The sequence below is a fragment of the Leptopilina boulardi genome, unplaced genomic scaffold (genome assembly GCF_019393585.1).
Source record: "Leptopilina boulardi isolate dan_hultmark-lab unplaced genomic scaffold, ZJU_Lbou_2.1 LbouV2_396, whole genome shotgun sequence".
Lineage (NCBI taxonomy): Eukaryota > Metazoa > Arthropoda > Insecta > Hymenoptera > Figitidae > Leptopilina > Leptopilina boulardi.
This window is the reverse complement of record NW_026137969.1, coordinates 543,788-564,470: the sequence shown is the minus strand read 5'-3', so window position 1 is coordinate 564,470 and position 20,683 is coordinate 543,788. Positions and strand designations below refer to the sequence as shown.

General features: G+C 27.3%; 3 protein-coding genes across 4 annotated transcripts; 2 read left to right on the top strand and 1 right to left on the bottom strand.

Moving 5' to 3' along the window:
• The first annotated feature begins 1,255 nt into the window (after positions 1 to 1,255).
• LOC127288809 (uncharacterized) lies at positions 1,256 to 4,513 on the top strand. Its single transcript, XM_051316471.1, has 4 exons — positions 1,256 to 1,802; positions 2,096 to 2,536; positions 2,656 to 2,777; positions 4,180 to 4,513. The coding sequence occupies exons 1-4, from the start codon at positions 1,710 to 1,712 to the stop codon at positions 4,421 to 4,423; spliced, it is 900 nt and encodes a 299-aa protein (XP_051172428.1). The 5' UTR covers positions 1,256 to 1,709; the 3' UTR covers positions 4,424 to 4,513.
• Positions 4,509 to 18,796, bottom strand: LOC127288808 (thyrotropin-releasing hormone receptor-like). Of its 2 annotated transcripts, none has more exons than XM_051316469.1 (4): positions 17,524 to 18,796; positions 8,017 to 8,218; positions 7,626 to 7,731; positions 4,509 to 4,798 (listed from the first exon to the last, which is right to left on the bottom strand). In XM_051316469.1, exons 1-4 carry the CDS (start codon positions 18,367 to 18,369, stop codon positions 4,567 to 4,569), a joined length of 1,386 nt encoding a protein of 461 aa, XP_051172426.1. In that variant the 5' UTR covers positions 18,370 to 18,796; the 3' UTR covers positions 4,509 to 4,566. The 2 variants fall into 2 exon arrangements, with proteins under 2 accessions (XP_051172426.1, XP_051172427.1); XM_051316470.1 differs by having other exon boundaries at positions 8,025 to 8,218.
• On the top strand, positions 8,743 to 11,307 carry LOC127288810 (uncharacterized). Its single transcript, XM_051316472.1, has 4 exons — positions 8,743 to 9,012; positions 9,878 to 10,008; positions 10,115 to 10,320; positions 10,485 to 11,307. The coding sequence occupies exons 2-4, from the start codon at positions 9,885 to 9,887 to the stop codon at positions 10,533 to 10,535; spliced, it is 381 nt and encodes a 126-aa protein (XP_051172429.1). The 5' UTR covers positions 8,743 to 9,012; positions 9,878 to 9,884; the 3' UTR covers positions 10,536 to 11,307.
• Positions 18,797 to 20,683: the final 1,887 nt, after the last annotated feature.

Sequence of the window (20,683 nt, the reverse complement as noted above, 5' to 3'; positions counted from 1 at the left end):
TATGTATACATACACACATACTTATATAAGGGAGATTTAATATTTTGTATAAATGAATTTGCAATTTAACTACAGAGGGTGACACTAGTCAGTGTAGCGATTTGAATTCTAATTTATCGACAGTCGGTTAGGTTGGTAATACACTGCAGAAGTTGCAGAGAATTGTAGTAGTAAAATTCATTAACATGTGGCGCTAACATCACCGAAAGTGCGGGAAAATTGAATTGGTTATGTTAATAACATTTTTTGAGACGCTTGCTTTTCACCGAACTCTTAATACGTCGAGTGGACAAAATATCGAAAACCCATAACATCGAAAAGACAATACATTGAACTGACAAAATGTCAAAAACCAAGACGTCGAACGGACAAAATATCGAAAAGCCAATATGTCGAATGGACAAAATGTCGAAAAGCCATAACCTCGAACAGCCAATACGTCGAACTGACAAAATGTCGAAAATTTTTATTGACTTAATAAGTATAATTATAGTTACTTCAATAAAATTTTTCGATATTTTGTCCGTTCGATGTATTGGATTTTCGACATTTTATCAGTTCGACGTATTTGCTTTTCGACATTTTGCCTGTTCAACGTATTGGCTTTTCGACATTTTGTCTGTTCGACGTATTGACCGTTCGTTCAAAAGCAAGCGTCTCCATTTTTTAAATTTTCTTTCTCTCTTATTCTCATTTATAATTTAAATTCTAAAAATTCCTTTTTTCATATTTGTCATAATTATCATCAACTACCGCACTCTGCTCTAGTGGAAATTTAGTAACTTTATAGTAACTTTTAATTTTAACAATAAAGTCACTTTTTTACTAGAGCAGAGTGCGGTAGTTGGCGAGAATTATGATGGAAACCAACCAAATGCTGTCCTTTTGATAACGGGATTTGACGGTATTTTGAAAAGTCGTGAAACTTCTATAATAATTTTATTAGTTTATGACATATTATGTTCAGGCCCGAGGAAAATGGAAACATGTCATTAAAAAGGCTTAAGCACAACTGCTTCGCGAACGTGAAATTCGTTCGCGAATGCCGTTCGCGAACGAATCGAACATAACCTTATTTAATGCATTTTTCCATTAATTGAGGTTATGTTCGATTCGTTCCGGAACGGCGTTCGCGAACGAATTTCACGTTCGCGTACCTATTGTGCGTTGGCCTTAATCGCCAACCCAACCTGAGAAATGAGTTAGAGAAGGATGGACAGAAACATTGCTGGTCACAAACAGACGTGGTTATAAATCCCTGCGAATTGTCACGAAGGCAAAAGTCTTCACGACAGTTCCGAGGGTAGATAAATGGCTCCCAAGAAGGGTTGACGGGTTTTAGTGGGTGTGGTCTGGTAGCACTTCGACAGCTTATTTTGTTTCCTCTCCTTTTTTTTACCAACCTCACATAACCTTGACATGCGGAAGCCAAGATATCTGTATACAGATTTCCCAAAAGTTCCTAAGCAAAAAAAAAAAAATCCCCGCGAATCGTAATAGTCTGAACTCGGTAGTTTAGCTCAATTTTCTTTCTTACCGTCTCCAATTTGTATTTTACCTAGAATTTTAGAACGCACGTGGTTTAATAGAACGATGTATATTATTGTCAGATAGCGATAACAGTTGACAATTTATTTTCAAATATTGTTTACTATATACTATACATGTTTTTTTAAATATATAATAGTGTGTTATTATATTAAAAAATAATGCCTGCAGTTTGTTGCATAAATGGTTGTGATTCTGGCCGTCGTACGAAAATAAAATCAAAAATCTGTCCAAGTTTATTTTCAGCAAATACGGTATGTTGTCATTTTTTTTGTGATACAAAAGTATTTTTACTTACCCTATTGGAAGAATGGGTCCCAAAAAGAAATGTAAACGATATGTTTCGTACCATTTATAGTCCAAATTTTGAATCTCGTCCGTTATAATCTCAGTCTGTTTATTATAACCTCAAAAAATAATAACTGAAACTTAAGAAAACCTTCCAAATTATTAATTGATTATAATTTTAAACCAAAATTTGAAAATTTAAATTTAAGTTCCGAAGAACAATTAATAAAAAATATATATATATATCTTTTTTTTAAAGGACGAAATATTTCGTATTTGGTCCGATGCAATTGCACCACATACAACAAAATTATATACAAAAAATAGAAAAATATGCGAATTACATTTTCGCGCCGAGGATGTTGAAAAGGATTTTGTTACAAAATTAAAAGATGGCACAATTCATAAAATACCACGAGGTAGACCAGCTTTAAAAAAAGATGCTGTGCCTGTGATTTTTCCAATTATTAAAAGTGAACCAATTAAAAATGATTGGGAAGATTTTTTATTAAAATTTAATGATAGTGAAAACAATATCTACGATATAATTAAAAATCATCTCGACATTATTCCTTTACCATCAAAATTATGGTCTGTATTTAATAATTGTACAGAAAATTTTATTGCTTGGATTGAAATTTGTAATGATAAAAAATACAGTATGAAACGAGTAATGTTACTACCGGATCTGAGAATAAAAGTAAGGGGTTCTTTTTTTTTGTATTTTTTAAAGTTACGAAGATTTAACTAAAAATCATGATTTTTAAAAATAATGACTAAAAATCACTCGATTGATATTTTATAAAATCGTTTTTTTAGATAACAATTGGCGAAATAGAGATAAAAATTTTGCCTCAAGTAATTTCTACCATTGACGAAATTCCAAAATTGATTAAATTAACGTCGACATTATTACCTTGTTACACTGAAAGCACAGAAAGGTAAAAAAAAAAATTTTCAAAGAAGCTAAATTTTTTGAATTTTTTAAAAAAAATTTCAAAATAAAATACGATTTTTTTACACTGAAAAAAAAATTATTTGATTCAAATACACGATTTCCTGACTATTATCAAATAAATATATTTATTTGTATCAAATAATTATTATTTGAGTCAATCAAATGGTATTTGTTTCAAATACAAAAATTATTGGTTCAAATACAATTTATTTAGTTTAAATAAATATTTATTTGATAATACTCAAGTAATCGAGTATTTGAATCAAATAAATTTTTTTTCAGTGTAATATTAAATTTAGCTTTTTCTAAAATGTAATTACACAACAAATTTTTTAATAAAATTCAAATGTTATAAAAATCATTAGTTAAAATTTTCATTTTATGGAATTTCATTTGTCATAATTATTTTTGAGCTGAATTTTTATTTTTTCGAATTAGAATTTTTCGAGAATTTTCATCAAAACGATTTTCTGTATTACGGAATTTTTATATAACCGAAAATTTACTTCACAGAATTTTTATTTGTTCGAATTTTCATTTAACATAATAGGCATATTTTAAAGAATTTTTATTGGTTAGAATTTCATTGCATAGAATTTTCATTTTATTCTTTCAGATGAATTTTCATTTGTTCGAAATATTCTGTGATATAATTTCCATATAACTTTTTTTACTTAACTGAAAAATCATTTAACAGAATTTCTAATTGATAGAATTTTCATTTGTCCGATATTGCAAATGACCGAACAAACAATCGATTTTGGCGCGATTTTTAAAATCAACCAATCACAAATTTTATGGATAATTTTTGATTTGTTGATTTTAAAAATTGCGCCAAAATCGATTGTTTGTTCGGCCACTTGCAAATTTTGGACAAATGAAAATTCTATCAATTAGAAATTCTGTTAAACAATTTTCCGGATAAGTAAAAATTCTGCAGAAAAATCGGTTTTTATGGAAATTATATCAAATAAAAATTCAAACAAATGAAAACTCATCTGAAGGAATAAAATTAAAATTCTATGCAATGAAATTCTATCCAATAAAAACTCTTTAAAACACCTTATGTGTTGAATGAAAATTCGAGCAAATAAAAATTCGAACAAATAAAAATTCTGTGAAATGAATTTTCGGTTATATAAAAATTCTGTAATATAGAAAATCGGTTTGATGAAAATTCTGCAAAATATACTAATTCGAAAAAATAAAAATTCGGCTCAAAAATTATGATGACAAATAAAATTCCATAAAATGAAAATTATAATTAATGATTTTTAGAACATAATCATGCGCTCTTTTAATTTCAATTTAAAATCTTCTGTAATTCAATTATTTAAAAAAAAATTTATTAACATTTGAAAAAATTGTAAATTTTTTTTTTGTAGGTCGAAAAATTGTATTGGTTACGTTTCTTCAAAATTGAAAGGTACTTTTGGTCCTCAAAGTAAATTTTGCTTGGAGTGTAAAAAATTTAAGAAAATACAATTGAAACAAAAAAAGAGGGAAATGATGGAAAAAACAAAAAGAGCACTTTTAAAGAAGAAAATTAGGGAAAAGATAAAAAAAATTCAACGATGCAATAATAATTTAAAAAAAAAATTTCTTGTTTCTACATCAAAAGAATTTTAGTATTATTTTAATATAAAAAAAACTGTACAGTATAATTTTTACGAGTTATTTTAAAAAAAGAACTGAAATAATAAATATTCTGATATAATATTTTTTTTGTTTACTTTATCCCTTACATAAAAATTGTAATAATTACATAATAGTTAACTGTAACGTTGTACATTACAATGATTTATTGTAATAGTTTTAAGTACTTTACGTAATAATTGTTCAAGACAACGTCGAAATGTAATACCACACATTGCGTAGAGTAAAAAATTTATACTAAAATTAGTGTAGTACAAAAGCATGAAAAATTGTTGCAAACACCACAGCAATGTTGGTGTATCCTTTCTTGCCAAGGCGAAAAAATAAACGCAGAAACGGACGACGTAACTGAAAACAGTAAAATTACAATTTTTATATTATATACTATAAAGTAAGGTATTATATATTTAAATGATTTTGTCTTGAGGGAAAGCTTTATCTTTACATGCAAAAAATAATAAACATAATTTTGACTTCAGTAGAATTAAAAATTTAATAAATATTGAAAAAAATTAAAATAAAAGACGTCTACTAGAAATGATTAATATTAAAAAAAAATAAAAATTCTATAAATTTTAAAAGTGACATTCAGAATATTAGTGAAATTTATCAAAGTTTTTTTAAAAAAAAAGTTTAACTGTACAGTGAAACCCACGTATATCGAATTTCAAGGGACAGGAAAAAAATCCGATGTAAGCGGGAATCCGAATTATGCGGGTCCGATATACGTGGGTTTCACTGTATTTAAATAAATCAATTTTTTAGATTTAAAAATTTTTTTCTTGAAAATTGATATTTCCTCTTTCAGATAGTATAATTAATAATATTAGGGTCAGCCGGGGTAAATCCGAACGCTAATTATTTCAGCTTAATTAAAATTTTTAAAAATAAGTTCGATATGAGAATTTTTACCTCAGATCCTCTTCAAGAGATTCTATAAGTATTATCCCATTTTTCGTTTGTTAATTAGCAAGAGCATAAACAAAGATAACGAGTATTGCAAAAAAGATTGAAAATCAAAGATGACACTCTTTCAGTATTTTGTCTCGTATTTCAAGAAAAAGAAGCTAAAAATTCATTTTATTATTTATAATTGTTTGTTATGAATACTAGAACAGAAACTATTTTTCATTTTTGCCTTCTGTAAAATTTTATTAATAATATCAGACCGTTCGTATTTACCCCGGAAAATTGGAAAACCGGGGTAAATCCGAACGGTATTTTCAAAAATTGTTTTTATATGATTACACTACTATTTTAACATTATAAAAGTACATAGAAAAAAGTTTTTCTTTCTATATGTATACTCGTTAGTAATTAATAAGCAGAAACTTACTCTCTGTTCTCTCGAAGGAGTGTTCCACTTTTTTTGTTTTTCAGGATCTTAATAAAATTTGGTATTCTAAGGTTTTTGGGGTCGCTGATTACCAATTTCAAGTCAGTTTTTCAAAATTCAAAATGGCCGATCCAATATGGCGGACGAGGATTAAAAAATTCATTGGATTCGCTCGAAAATTGTTACTCGGGGGGTTTCAGGGTCGCTGATTACGAATTTTTGATCATTTTTAAAAATAAGTTTTAGGAAAGTCCGCTATTTTGAATTTAAAAAATTTGACTTTTATTTTTGTATTTGCATTCAATCACTCCAAAATACTTTCTGTAGCAAGTTTTGCAAAAATCCGTTATGATTTGATAAAGTTATTAAAGGTTTTAATTGTGTAATGTATTTTAATTTTTAACCTGTTTGATTTTCGTATTTATATATATGATGCATTATTACATAATAGGTTTATTGTCGTATTTTTTTTGAGTTCTCAGATAGCACAACAATTTGCAGCAATTCTTCAGCAAGTTTACAATGCCAAATTTGTTAGTTTGCAATGTAAATTTGCTGCAAAACTGTGGCAAATAGCTATATGTCCACGCTTTGCGAAGTTTGCATTGTAAGTTTGCAGAAAAATTTTACATACAATTTGCAGAAAATTTTTATGGCAAACTTGAAGAAAATTTGCTGATAATTTTCTCAAATTCATGTCATGCGCAGTAGTTTTCTATGGCACTTAGGGCTGCGCAATAGATTTTAGTCGCCTTTCCTTTAGGAAAGGTTTGCAGTAACAAAATATCATCATATTTACAACAATGACATTTTTTAATTTTTGGCGAAAAATGTCCACAAGTTTTCTTAAAATTTGTCATAAAATTTTCCTGCAATTTTTCTAAGAAATTTTTCTGCAAACTTGTAATGCGAACTTCGCAAAGCGAGGACATATAGCTATTTGCCACAGTTTTGCAGTAAATTTACATTGTAAACTTATAATTTGGCATTGCAAATTTGCTGCAAAATTGCTGCAAAAAGTTGTGCTATCTGGGTTTTTATATAAGTTTAACAATTGCAATACTTTAAATTTATTTTCCCTAAGATTTTTCTAAAATACACTGGCGTTCGTATTTACCCCGGTATTTTAGGAAAGTTGCAAAGTTTCGAGGTAAATACGAACGCTAAGTTTCCTGCGATTGTAATTTATCAGAAATTTTTGCTACCCCATAAAATTGTTCTATGGAAGTAAAGTAACAACTTCATGCACCAGAATACCGGAAGTATTGTCTTTTAAAAGAAAAAACTTATGTCGAGGGGGAATTTACTAGTTAAAAACGTGTACACTTGACTACCGGTATTACACCTCATATTACTCTTATTACTAAGTTATTACACGTTATTACAGAGTATTACACATTATTACAGAGATATTACAGATTTTTTTGCGTTATTACAGCACCGTAATAACGCATTATTACTCGGTATTACACGTTATTACACAAGTATTACAGGAAGAGTGTACACTTGACTACCTGAGTAAATTCCCCCTCGACTTATGTTATTGTTGAAACTTACTAAAAGCGTTCGGATTTACCCCGGCTGACCCCTATTTTAATTATTTAAATGTTAATTAGTAGAAGTTTTTGGAGGTTTTTTGGTTTTTTTAGAGATCTGCATTTCCGTAGATAAACGTCCTTAAACTAAATTGTTCTTATTAAATTATATCACAATTTGCATTAAATAGTTTTAATATAAATCTTCTGAAATTTTTTGTTTCTTAACAATTTTTTAAAAAAAATTTTAACAACTATATATTATATTATAATGTATGTAAAATTTACTAAATATTTAAAGTACCTTGGCAAGTTTAATAAGATAAAAACAGTGCTTATAAGTAGAAGCATTTTTGTAATGCTTTGTTGATTTCTTGTCGATACAGGATTTCGAGATGATGAGTTTCCATCTGAAAAAGTTAAGAATATTAATCTATATTGTAATTGACCCAGTTATTGACACCCTTCTTAGGTTTTTTTTATTAACGTCTACCATTCCTCCTTAATTCTTGAAATCAAAATTTAGCCTTAAGGTGCCAGTGACTGGGTCAATTAATACATATTTCTTTCGGTTCATTTGGTCTTAAATATGTTATATATATTTTAAATATTTTAAAATCTACCAATCAAAAATTATCATATATATTATTAAGAAAATAAATAGTAGAGAGAGAGAATGAAATTAGAAAACCTACTAATACACCTTGCAAGAACTTCAGAAACTTGATATGGACTTCTTGGCGTTGAAGGAATGGCGACAATTGAGGGTTGATGTCGGGAATGTTGTGAATGGCTGCTTTTTGAGGAGTGGAATGATTGTTGAGAGGGTTGTCTTCTTCCACTAATACCTGTATTTAATGGAATACCATTTGCTTCATCGTGACTACTGCTGGCAGTCTGAAACAACAGATTATTATTTTTCATTTTTTATTTAACATACCAAAGTTAATTTTTTCAATGGAAATTCATAATCGATAAAAAAAATCAATAATTCTTTATTATTCATTATCATGTATTATTCTAGCACTACGTTAGTACTGGTGAGCGAGATAAAATCAGTACTGGACAGCGTTACCAGCCAGGGTTGGTCCACTACTGGCCCAGTACGGCAGTCAGTACTGTTATACTGACTGGCAGTGTTGGATCAGTACTATGCCAGTGGCACATTTCTACTTGGGAAATTTAAAAATAAATGGATAGAAAGATATTGAAATTTGAAATAAGGAATTTAATGAGCTATAGAAAGATAGAAAATAGAAAGAGAATAAATAAAAACTTGATTAGAATAAGAATATAAAAATCCGTATCAAAGAAATAGACTTAGAGGTTACAATATACATTAATATTACTGAATACAGCTATATAAATAGATAGAGATTACCGAAAACAAGACAAATATTAAAAAAAAGATAACATTTTTAGTTAAAACAACCTACGTTGAGAATGAAATATTAAAAATTGAATATAAATATAAAGTTTTTAGTGACTGGAAATAAAACTGTACAGAAATTGTCATTATAGATAGAGTCGTTAGGAATGCCACTGTAATTAAATAATAATTTTAATTACAGTGGCATTTGTCGGTGTGGCAGACGTTAATTCATAACTTTGTATATAAGATTATACATCTTTTAACATTTCCTTATAAGATCTTGTCATTTGTAGTTAAAAATTTACTAGTATCTAATTTGGTAAGTACATATTTTACATTTATATGCTTTGTTAAATTTTGTTTAATAGATGGACTATTCCAAAAGGAAAATAATTTAAATATAAATATATTAAATTTTCCATTTTTTTATATTCCTTCTCATTCTATACTTTATCTACTTATTCAGTTTGTGAAATTATTGAAAATGTTTAAAAAAATATCAGTGACCTACAAACTGAGTAGTGAGGCAGATCAGTTCAAGAATAACATTGATTTTTTTTTGGTAATTCACTTACAACTTTCATTAAAGAATTGCGAGACTTAATTTTCAACGACAATAATAACAATGCAGCCATTTAATGTACACAATATTATGTAATGTATACACTACCCAGAGAAATGATTTATTTGAACCAAATAAAATATATTTAAGTTAAATAAACGTATATTTGTCTCAGAGCCTAATATTTATTTGGCGTAAATAAAAATTTTATTTGTTAGAAATAAATTTTTTATTTCAATGAAATAAAATATATGTATTTGCAACAAATAAATGAGTTAGTAGGCTCGGAGACAAATATACCATTTCTCTGAGTGTATTACTGGTACTATATGTACGAATATGGGCTTTGCCCGTATATTTTTCAAATAAATAAATAAATCAATTTGTCACATATGTGATTTAAGCGATATTTCATTATTATTCAAAAAAAAAAGTTAATGGAAATAAATAACTTATTATAAAAAGGAAATATTAAGAGATGTCATGCCTGCTATAGTTTCCAAGAGAATTTTAAGTAAATATTTTTGAATTAAGAAAATTAGTCGATTAAACAAGAACAAAAAAAAAAAAATTCTGTGAATTTCTCGTTTGAATTTTAACAATATTCTGACATTATTTACAGATCAGAAATGGATGCGTGTCAGCGAGGCAATTGCATTATTTGCAATAAATCATTGTCAGAGAATGCACTTACTATTATTGGAGAGCGTACACTTGCATCTGCTGTTGCTGCCAATAATAATAATAATGAGAGTAGGGATAATAAACATTTAAAAAATTATTTTAATTTAATAATTAAATTATTATTATTATTATTATTATTATTATTATTATTATTATTATTATTTAATTATTTTAGATAATAAACAGTACAAATCTAGAAATATCCACAATTGTCACACAGTGAATACAAAATTCAACATCACTAAATCAGCCAAACAAACACGGAAAACCACTCCTACACTGTTAAATTCACAAAATACTAGATTTGATTTATCTTTTTTCTCTGATACAGGAAAAAATAAATGTAAAATTTTGAAAATTGTGCAAAAATATTTTAGCAAGGTAAGGCATTTCGATAAGATTCTAAAGCGAAAAATTGTAGAGAAATGTCAGTTTACTGAATTGGATAGTTATTATCTGATCGCTTTAGAAATTGGAAGCTTTACTTAAGTAAGTAAGTAAGTTATTCGACTAATTTGAAAATACTTTTTCTTCTTCTTCATTAGTGGCCTCTTGCGGAGCAAACAGCCATTACAAATGAAAATAAGTGTAAATAAATGTTTCGGTGTCGGTGTCGCTATATTGGAAATTTGTTAACTTAATATAATATAACCAGACAGCACGTAAGCTTGCATGGTAAGCTTGCCGAAAGATTGCAGTATAAGGTTACTGCAAGATTGCACAGTAAGCTTGCACGGTAAGCTTGTCGCAAAGTTGGTGCAAGGTTGACAAATAACCTTGCCCCATCAGCAGAGAAGTTTGCATTGAAAAGGAGCACTGTGCGCACTTGCAATCATAAGCACTGACGGCTGCGCAGTAAATTACTGTGCAATCTTGCAGTAACCTTACACTGCAATCTTTCGGCAAGCTTACCGTGCAAGTTTGGGTTAGGTGGGACATTTGAAGCTTGCGACAAACTTGCCATGCAAGGTTGGCAATATTGCGCGGCAAGCTTGACGCAAGGTTGCTGCAAGCTTATGTCCTATCTGGGTATAGAAGATGTTTAGGTTTGAAATAATGATAAAATTTTTATGTTAAAAAGAATTCAATTAAATGACATTTAAAATTAGGTACAATAGGTTCCTAACCAAAAATTTGCAAAACAACAATAAATAGCAAAAAAAAAAAAACATTAAAAAATTGGTAAAAAATTGAAAAAAAATTGTTTTTGAGTAACTTTTCAAAAGAAGAGTAATTTTTTTATATCCAAAAAATTTTAAAAAATTGCTTAAAATTGCAAAATAACCCTTTTTTAGGGTTAAAATTCCAAAAAAATGTTAAAACGGTAAAATATGTAAAATTTTCTGAAGGCATATTATACAAATGATTTTGATTTATCTGAAAATAAGTGTAAATAAAATAAATGAATAAAAATTAATTTTAAAATATATATAAAATGTAAAAAAAATATTTCTAATAAATTGAACTAGAAATTAAATTATTCAGAAATAAAGAAAAAACAATTTTGAAAAAAAGTTTGCTTACAATTTTTATATAAACAAGAATATTCTATTTCTTTGAAAAACATATACTATGTATTTTCATTTTTATATTGTATTTTGTTGGTAAATATATATATATAATAATTTAATAAAATTTCTCTACTGTATATACTTTTCAAAAATATTTCAAAATTCTACTTTTATTTTTTGTCTCTTGTAAGGTATTTATTTTACATATATATTTATTATTATTTACTTTTATATTTATATAGGAAAAAAATGTTACTAAAAGTTACAAACATCTAAAAGTATACAATTAACATTTTTTTTATTTTCTAAAATCTTAAATTATATAATATATATATAGATATATATATATATATATGAGAGGTTCTATGCCAAACCAACATTTCATTGACTTTGACACAGAAAGAATAAGTTAATTAAACTTATACTTTAATTTATTCCATCCTTGTACCACTATATTAAATAGACACAAAAAGTTTGAAAATATTTTCCTAAGATTTCTCAAAAAAACTTTTTATTATTCTCCCTATTATATTTATTTTAGTAAATTTGACAGACAAGTAGAATAATATATGAGCAAATCCACGAAACTTTTAACTTTTGTGATTCTCAAATCGAACACTTAAAAATCTGAATTATTTTTAATTAAAACTTTGGGTATCATTTTTTTTTTTTTTTGCTAAATTATATTACAAAGGAACATTTATGTACAGTATTAGAACAAAATATTTATTTGACAATTAGTTTTATAAGTTAAAAAGTGAAAAAATGCTTAAATTTCATTTGAATTTCTTGAAAAAGTTTATATTCTTAACGTTTTTATTGTTACGGCGTGTAAAATATCACTTCAGCTACTATATGGAAATATCTACCAGACATATTTTGTCAAAAAATTTTCACTATCCCATTAGTGTGCCACCACTAAAACTAAAAATACGAAGGTTTGATTGAGTTATAGCACTTTTTAAAAAAATTCAATTGAACGTCTTCTTATGAAAATATATCTATTACGGCGTTAGATAAAAATAAAAGTTCAATGCATTTCTTAAAAGGTGATGAAAATACAAATATTTTAAGATCTTTTTCAATAATGTGCCTCTAATTGTATTCCTGTGGCAACAATATAAAGATGATAATAAAAATCGTGATTTCATTTAAATTTATACATTTTTGAAAGGCACAACTGCATTTTTGCTTTAAACAGGTCAATCTATGGCGTGATCGAAACATTTTCATACATATATTTGAAAACAAAAACGCCGCTTAAGGATTTTGAGTGAAATAAATTTTATTAAGTTAAGAATATGCTGAAAACACATTTTTGGAGTCTTTACCCCCTCTTTTCTCAAAATCCTGATGTGCTAAGCAAATTTGGTTGCCAGAATCGTGTTCAGAGGACGAAAATACTTTGGAAACCACTCCGATATCAATAATAAAAAAAGTTGAATTTTTCAATTTTATATGTAATTTATTAACGTTAAAGAATTTAAAGAGTTAAACATTGACGGCATGAGCTAAAAATGAATCACGCATATGAATTTGTAATGCTAAAATGTACTTAAACGTGTATACAAAGTGACATCAATGTGCCTGCAAATTAAAAGAAGAAATTTTTTTTTCTTGAAAGTTAAAAGTTTCGTGGATTTATACCCATATAGAAAAAATTTTATTTACTAATAATTCACCAACAAAACACAGTAACGATACCAAATATCCAAGAAATAATACAAAGAAAAAGATTGTCTTTAATTTTGCCACAGCACCAAAATCTTCAACTTGTATCATTTGTTTTTTATCATATTTAATAAAATTAATAATCGATTCATGATTTGAAATATTCAATTCCCATTTAATTCTAATACCAGATTCAATGAAACGATAAATAAATTCATCAATTCTTGGCTTATATGGTGTACTTCTTTCCAAAACAATTATTCTTCTTGCATTAAATAAATTTTGCTTAAGAATTTTACTAATTGGCTGTCCATCAGAATTTCTCAATAATTTCACCAATTGTCTTGCGTATGCATTTAGTATTACACAAGAAACATTTTTATATTTAACAAGCATAATAATACAATTTGTATCGGCAAATTCCGATGGAATCATTTTCTTTTTTAACAATTGTACATCATTTGAATCATCATTAAGTAATCTGTAATAATTAGGACTAAGTATCGTTGATAAATTAGATTGCGCTAAATCCATTAGTGTAGTGATATTCTTCTCATGTGATTTTTCAACTTTATTTGCCGTTAAACCAGCTAAAAATCTACTGGAGAAAAAGAAACCAATTGCAATTAGATAGAGAAAAAATAATCGATGTCCCATTTTAATGGGTTGTTGACTAATTGTCACTCCCAATAGAAGTGCTGCAAGGTATTCTTGTTTCCAAAATTGATTATTTTTACTGTCAATCAACATCCACATTGTAATAACAAAAATGGTGAATAAAAATATATAGTACAATGCTTCCAGGTTTAGAAATTCATTTTCAATATCTTCTTGTATAATTGGTAATAGGGCAACAATTGATTCCATTTCAATGGCACGTGAATATTCATACAATGTACCATCAGCAGCGGGTCGAAAATTAATATTTGTTGTTATAAGAATATTAATATTGTTATTTATCAATTTTTTTAACATTCCAGTTGAATTGTTTCCCACAAATATTCCAATTACAGAATTTACGTTAGAATCAATATTTATGGTAAAATTCATAGCCTTCGATAATGTATAAAACATTTCCACATCTGCACCACTACAACTGAGTAAGTGACCATCAATTTTATCATATTTCGCTAAACTAAATGGTGGTTTTAAATGTAAACCACTTTTTATTAAATAACCATGAAGATTCAATAGTTTATTTGGAAACCAATTTGTCGTCAATGAACATTTCTTTCGATAATAGCTGCTTGTAAAAGGATTGTAGTAATGAATTTTTTGAAAATTTTTTTCCATTTTTAGAATATCTTTTTTTATTATTATTTCTAAAATTGTAAAATCGAGAAATTTATTTAACCACATTTTACGAAGAAATTCATCAAATGATGATTTATGATTAGTGAGGGAAATTAGTAATGTTTTTGGACGAACTTTTGAGGGTGAAAGTTGGATTAAATATTTGAGAGTTGAATTCAAGGATGTTGTAATATTATCAACATTGTTGAAAGATTTAATAATTAGGAACAATGATGTTTCCCTTGGATTACCAAATGTTGGTGATTTCATTGATTTTATAAGATCTTGCGATGATAATTTTTCAATATCGATTTGAATATAGGGTAAATTTCGTAATACTGTGACAATTAGATGTTTTTCAAATGAATCAAAATTGGAATTTGTTAACAATACCACTTGATACGGTTTTAAATTTTTTTCTATGTGACGATTTAAATTATATGAACATTTGTCGCTGCTTATTATTTTTGTCAAGAAAATGATGAAAAATATGACAAAAATACTTGTGCTTTGAATAGACATTTTTTTTGTGTTTTAGTAAATTTTTTATAATCGAGAAATTTAATATATTTTTTGGAAAATATATTTTAATACTATTGTAATCTTTTTCTTGTACATAGACAAGAGTTGAATATAAAACTGTAAAGGAATTCCCTTTGTTTTTGAATTATATAACGTCGAACATTGGAAAATAATAAAGTATTTATTTAAATGTAAATAATAAATAAATAATAATAAAAAAGAATAAACAATTTTATATACTATAAAAATTGTAGCTTATGATATATTTATTATCAGTGAATTGAGCAGTTAATAGATGTTACGTAGTATTTGCGACTTAATAGAGTAAATATATATTATAGTAAAAGATGTAATATATGTATAGCACCATTTTATCAATATTTTTTATGTTTTAGTTAAAAATATTGTTGATACAATTACTTATTTCTTTTCATTCTATTGTAGTTCTGAATTAATATTATCTTTATTAAATTTTTAAGGTGGACCCTAATTTTTATATTGTACGGTGTATGTCAAATAAAATAAGTGATACAAAAAGGAGCAATTTTCTTGAATTTTACAAAATTGTTCCTTTTTGTATCACTTATTTTATTTGACATACAACACATATTTTTTAAACATTTGTTTTTATACCAAATAAGTTCGCTTCGAGTACGGAAGCCTCAATTTCAGTGCAAGTGTAAATCGCACTTGTCCGATTTTTTCCCACTTGGAAAAATTCCCCGGAAAGTGCCCCCTGGAGGTTCTATCAGAATTCCGCCGGAACTTCCAACGTAATTCCGTCGGAATTCTGACGGAATTCCAACGGAATTAGAACTCTAAAAATTTTGAAAAAATTAATCGGAATTCCGTCGGAATCCCATCGGAAATTCATTGGAACTTCGATGAAATTCCGAAGGAATTACGTTGGAAGTTCCGGCGGAATTCTGATAGAACCTCCAGGGGGCACTTTCCGGGGAATCTTTCCAAGTGGGTTTATTTTAGAGTTGTAACGACTGAAGAAATAAACTCAAGAAAAAAGTCCCCTTTTTCCACTTCGTATCATGTTTATTAAATTATTCCTATAATCTACACATAAAAATATACGTGAAAATAATAAATTTGAAGACCTTTAGATAAAATTTTTTTCGTTATTGGGAGAAAATTCATGATTTTTTCTAAAATTATAAGTTTTTTCTTGACAGCATCTGAAAATTCAACTCCAATCATCCTCACTATATTTTTTTTTTTTTGTAATCTATACGTAAAAATATATAAGTTTGAATTCCTTTATATATAAAATTTTCTTCGTTTTTGGTGAAAAAATACATTTTTTCCCTAAAATTGTCATTTTTTCTTGAAAAAATTTGAAAAAAAGTTAATCATTAACTCCAATCGTGACCGGTTTTTTTCCCTATATTTTTCACGTAAAAATTCTTTTATACACCAAATATGAACTGTCTGCGGGTTGAATATTGTGTGCGCTAGAGGTATAAAACCGTTTTTTTTCGACATTTTTTATTTTTCCACAGAAAATTAAAAGGCATTAAAATAAGCTGCAACGCTTATTATTTTAATTCAATTTTGCTTATTTTAATTTATTTTGGTATTAAAATAAGCAAAATTGGATTAAAATAATAAGCGTTGCAGCTTATTTTAATGCCTTTTCATTTTCTGTGTATATAAGTGTACCAAATTTGAGCTCTCTATGTCAAAAGATGTGGCTGCTAGGGGAGGGGGAGTACATAGTCATTTTTAGGCATTTATCTTAAAAATTCATGGTTTTTCCTTGACAACGCTATGTTAATCAATTCCAATCAAGTTCGCTATATTTTTCCTGTAATCTACACGCAAAAATACACATGTGTACTAAATTTCAGCCCTCCAGATAAATTTGTGTGGCCGCTAGGAAAGATTCAAAAAGGGTTAGAAAGGAATAAAAAGAATAACATAGGGATAAAAAGGAAAGAAAAGAGTTAAAAAAAAAACTTTTTAAAAATGATACAAGAAGATATAAATAGATATGTAAAAACAAAGAAAAACTTATAAAACTAGAAATAGAGATATATAAAGAAATAAAAAGTGTTAAATGAAAATGAAAGTAGAATATTTAAGTGGAATATAGTAAATAAGTAAATAGAAAGAAGTACAAGAAAAAGTACAAAAGATAAATATTTTTATATAATTAGAAGGGAGATAGATTTTGGAATGAGAAATAATAGATAGAAATAAGTTATATATATATACTTCGCAACAATGAGGAAATAAAAAGAGAATAAAATCTATTATAGCAGGAGGGATGAAGGAAAAAGTAATCTATAAATCCTATATATATATTAAAAACGATAAAGATAAAAGAAGAAATAGTTATAGCACATGAAGTGAATAGAAAGTATACGTATATTTTAGAATAAAATACCTATTATCTCTTTTTATAATAGAGGATACAAAAATAAATTTCAAAAGAAATATTTTTCACTTCACTTTTTAGGAGGTAGTACTTGATACCCTTATTTCAGACTTATTTTTTTAAAAATAAATAAATAAAAATAAATGAGAATATGATAAAAAAAAAAATAAGAAAATTTTCGTTCTAAATTCAACTTACCTGAATATTATTTAAATTTATCTCCGATGTTGGATATTTATTGCAACTCGCTGCAGGATCACGTTTAAATTTTCTACTAAATCTCAATAAATTCCTTGTTATCATTGTATTCATAATAATAATCATCACCAATGGTACAATTAAACTTGCAATACTATCAATAATACTAACAATTCTCATTGTTTTTAAATATTCAATTTTCATTTCACAAACTTCAGTTCCATCTTGTTCTTTAACAACACCGGCCGTTATTAATGTATATGAATGACTTGCCAATGCCAATACAACTAAAATAAATACAATTGCCTTTGCCCTTGCAATTGTACACATATGTGGTCTATGCAATGGATATTGTACGGCAATAAATCTTTCAACTGTAAATGCAACTATTAACCAAACACTTAATGAACTACAAACTGAACTAATATAAACAGCACTTTCGCACCATCCCTCTTTATTAAACACTCGCCATCCAACAGTACTATTTAACCACACCAATAATAATGTTACTAAATACATAAAATCAGTTGTTGCCAATGCTGCTAAATAATAACTTGAACTTCGCATTTTTAAATGTGTATTTAAAAATACAGCACACGATAATAAATTACCAATAAGACCCAATAAAATAATAAATGGTATATAATAAAGATGTGCAAAATCTAAAATAAAATAAAGAAAATTACAAATTTCCGCTGGTTCCTCATCATAATCAAATGCATCATAAGTTTCATTCCACGGTATATAACTTGCATTTGTCCATGTTGCTGATCTTCGTTGTCGTTCAAAATTTATTGATTCTTTACATTTTTCATATTTTAATGATATGTTAAATAAATAATCCATTTTTGGAGATTCTTTTTTTCTCGTAAATTGTATACATATAAAAATTTTATTATGTCAATTTTTTTTCTAGATATTTTTTACAGAGATTTGATAAAATATTTTCCCTCCAAAAAAGCATGATTTTTCTTTTTCTTTTATAAAATGTAGAAAAAAAGTGTTAAAAAGCTTTTTAGCTTTGGCAATAAATCTTCATAATTGATTCCTTATAATTTTGAAAAATTTTGAAATATACAAAAATTTTTCAATAGTAGTGACAATGTTTTTCTTTTTCAAGAAAAATAGAGAGAATTTAAAAATTCTTGATACAAATTAAATTTTTAATTTGTATATATTAATTTTTGTTGTTGTCAACATTTGTTTTTGTTTTTTATTTTTTTAAAGTTGACTATAGTTGTTTAAAGTGAACCGGCACAAAATAAACTGAACAAGAGGAGTTAGATCTTTGCAGGTCTGATTGCCGGAAAATATTTCCGCATGCGCCCTGAATATAGTGTCCTCCTCTATTTAATAATCAGCCCTCTATTTCTACTTAAATGATAACATATAGGTCTGGATGCTTTTAAATCTCAATTATCTCTAATAATATTATGTTACTAAAATAAATATATAGATATATGTGTATGTATATATATATACCCATGTAGGACGTAATATTATATGTAAGATTCGTAGTTTAATATAATAATATATATTAAAGTATAATATTACTTTAATATATTAAAGGTAATATTTCGTGCTACAATAATTACTATAATTTAACATAACCTCAAAATTGGGTTAAAACTTAGAGCAGAAATCTTAAATTTTTGAGGTTATGTTTACTGATTTTAACCTAAAACTCAGCGTCCTCTTGATTTAAGACATGAAGTAGGATAAGGAGAGGTAACGGCGTATATTCATTGGCCCTCAGATAGACGGACCACAGTAGTAGGCTTTCTTTTTTCCTAATGTCGCGAGCGCTCCTTTGGGGAAAGCGAAGAATTAAAATTTATCGTCTGCAACATGGCTGCAAGTCAGCTGTTTACAACGTTAGGTTAAGTTAATAAATATGAAGGTATTATGCAAATACATTAACTGTAAAATGTCAGAAATATTTTAAAAATCAAATAATAGTTTAATATTGACACTGGAATTTATTATTCAGCTTATGAGTTACATTCATAGTTTTGTCAAATCTTCGAATAGCCTCTGACCATGTTGCTAACATTTTCTATCGAAATAAGAAATATAATTAACATTATTTATTATTTACATAATAATATCATGAGTAATAAAAAAATAATAAACAATGTCATTCTACTTACCATGGAAGGTTTAAAAAAACTTCGAACACAACCATCTCTTTTTATTTGGGTTTTCGAACCCGAATCGCAATGCTTTATAAAACAACTCTTCATTTTTCAAAACACTAACACATTACTGAAATACTTCATGTGTAAAACAAACGACTGAATTTTAACAACAAAAACACCATGTGAAACATTCAGGTTATGTTTCTCTTTTCGCGGTAGGTCACGTGATAAAATATAATTCAAATATTTCCCACCGCAAGCGCTGTCAACAGTAGGAAAATAGAAAGTCGTACTACTGTGGTCCCCCCTATATGGTGTCAAGTTTTCTAGCGATTGGCTACAGGCGTTACCTCTCCTTATCCTACTTCATGATTTAAGAACTTATAAAATGTTAATTTTCTTTTATTATCGCTTTCTTAAACCCAAAATTGGCCTAATTTTGAGGTTATGTTTTAACCTCTTACTTATAGTGGTCTCTTGACCTACTGTCAATTTTTCAGAACCAAAATATATATAAACAAACCTGAAATAACATAATATCAAATTGACAACTAGACGATAAGTATAAAATGGTAACATAACCTCAAAATTCAATGTCAAATGTTAAGGATATATAGGTCAAGAGGACACGCTGGGTTTTAAAATTAGATAACAAAACCTCAAAATTAGATTAAAACTCAGAGTAGAAGTCTTGAATTTTAACCTAATTTTGAGATTATGTTTACGCAGCGTCCTCTTGATTTAAGAACTTATAATATTCTACCTTAAATTTTTGATTAAGTTTTGTTATTATCGCCCTTTTAAACCAAAAATTGACCTAATATTAAGGTTATGTTTTAACTTCAAACCTATAGTGGTCTCTTGACTTATGAGCTCCGTCAATTTTTCAGGGCCAAAATACGAACAAACCTGAAAACATAACCTCAAATTGATATAACTAGGCGATAAGTATAATAGGGTAACATAACCTCAAAATTAGATCCATTTCTAAGTCAAGAGGCCACTAGGTTTGAGGTTAAAAT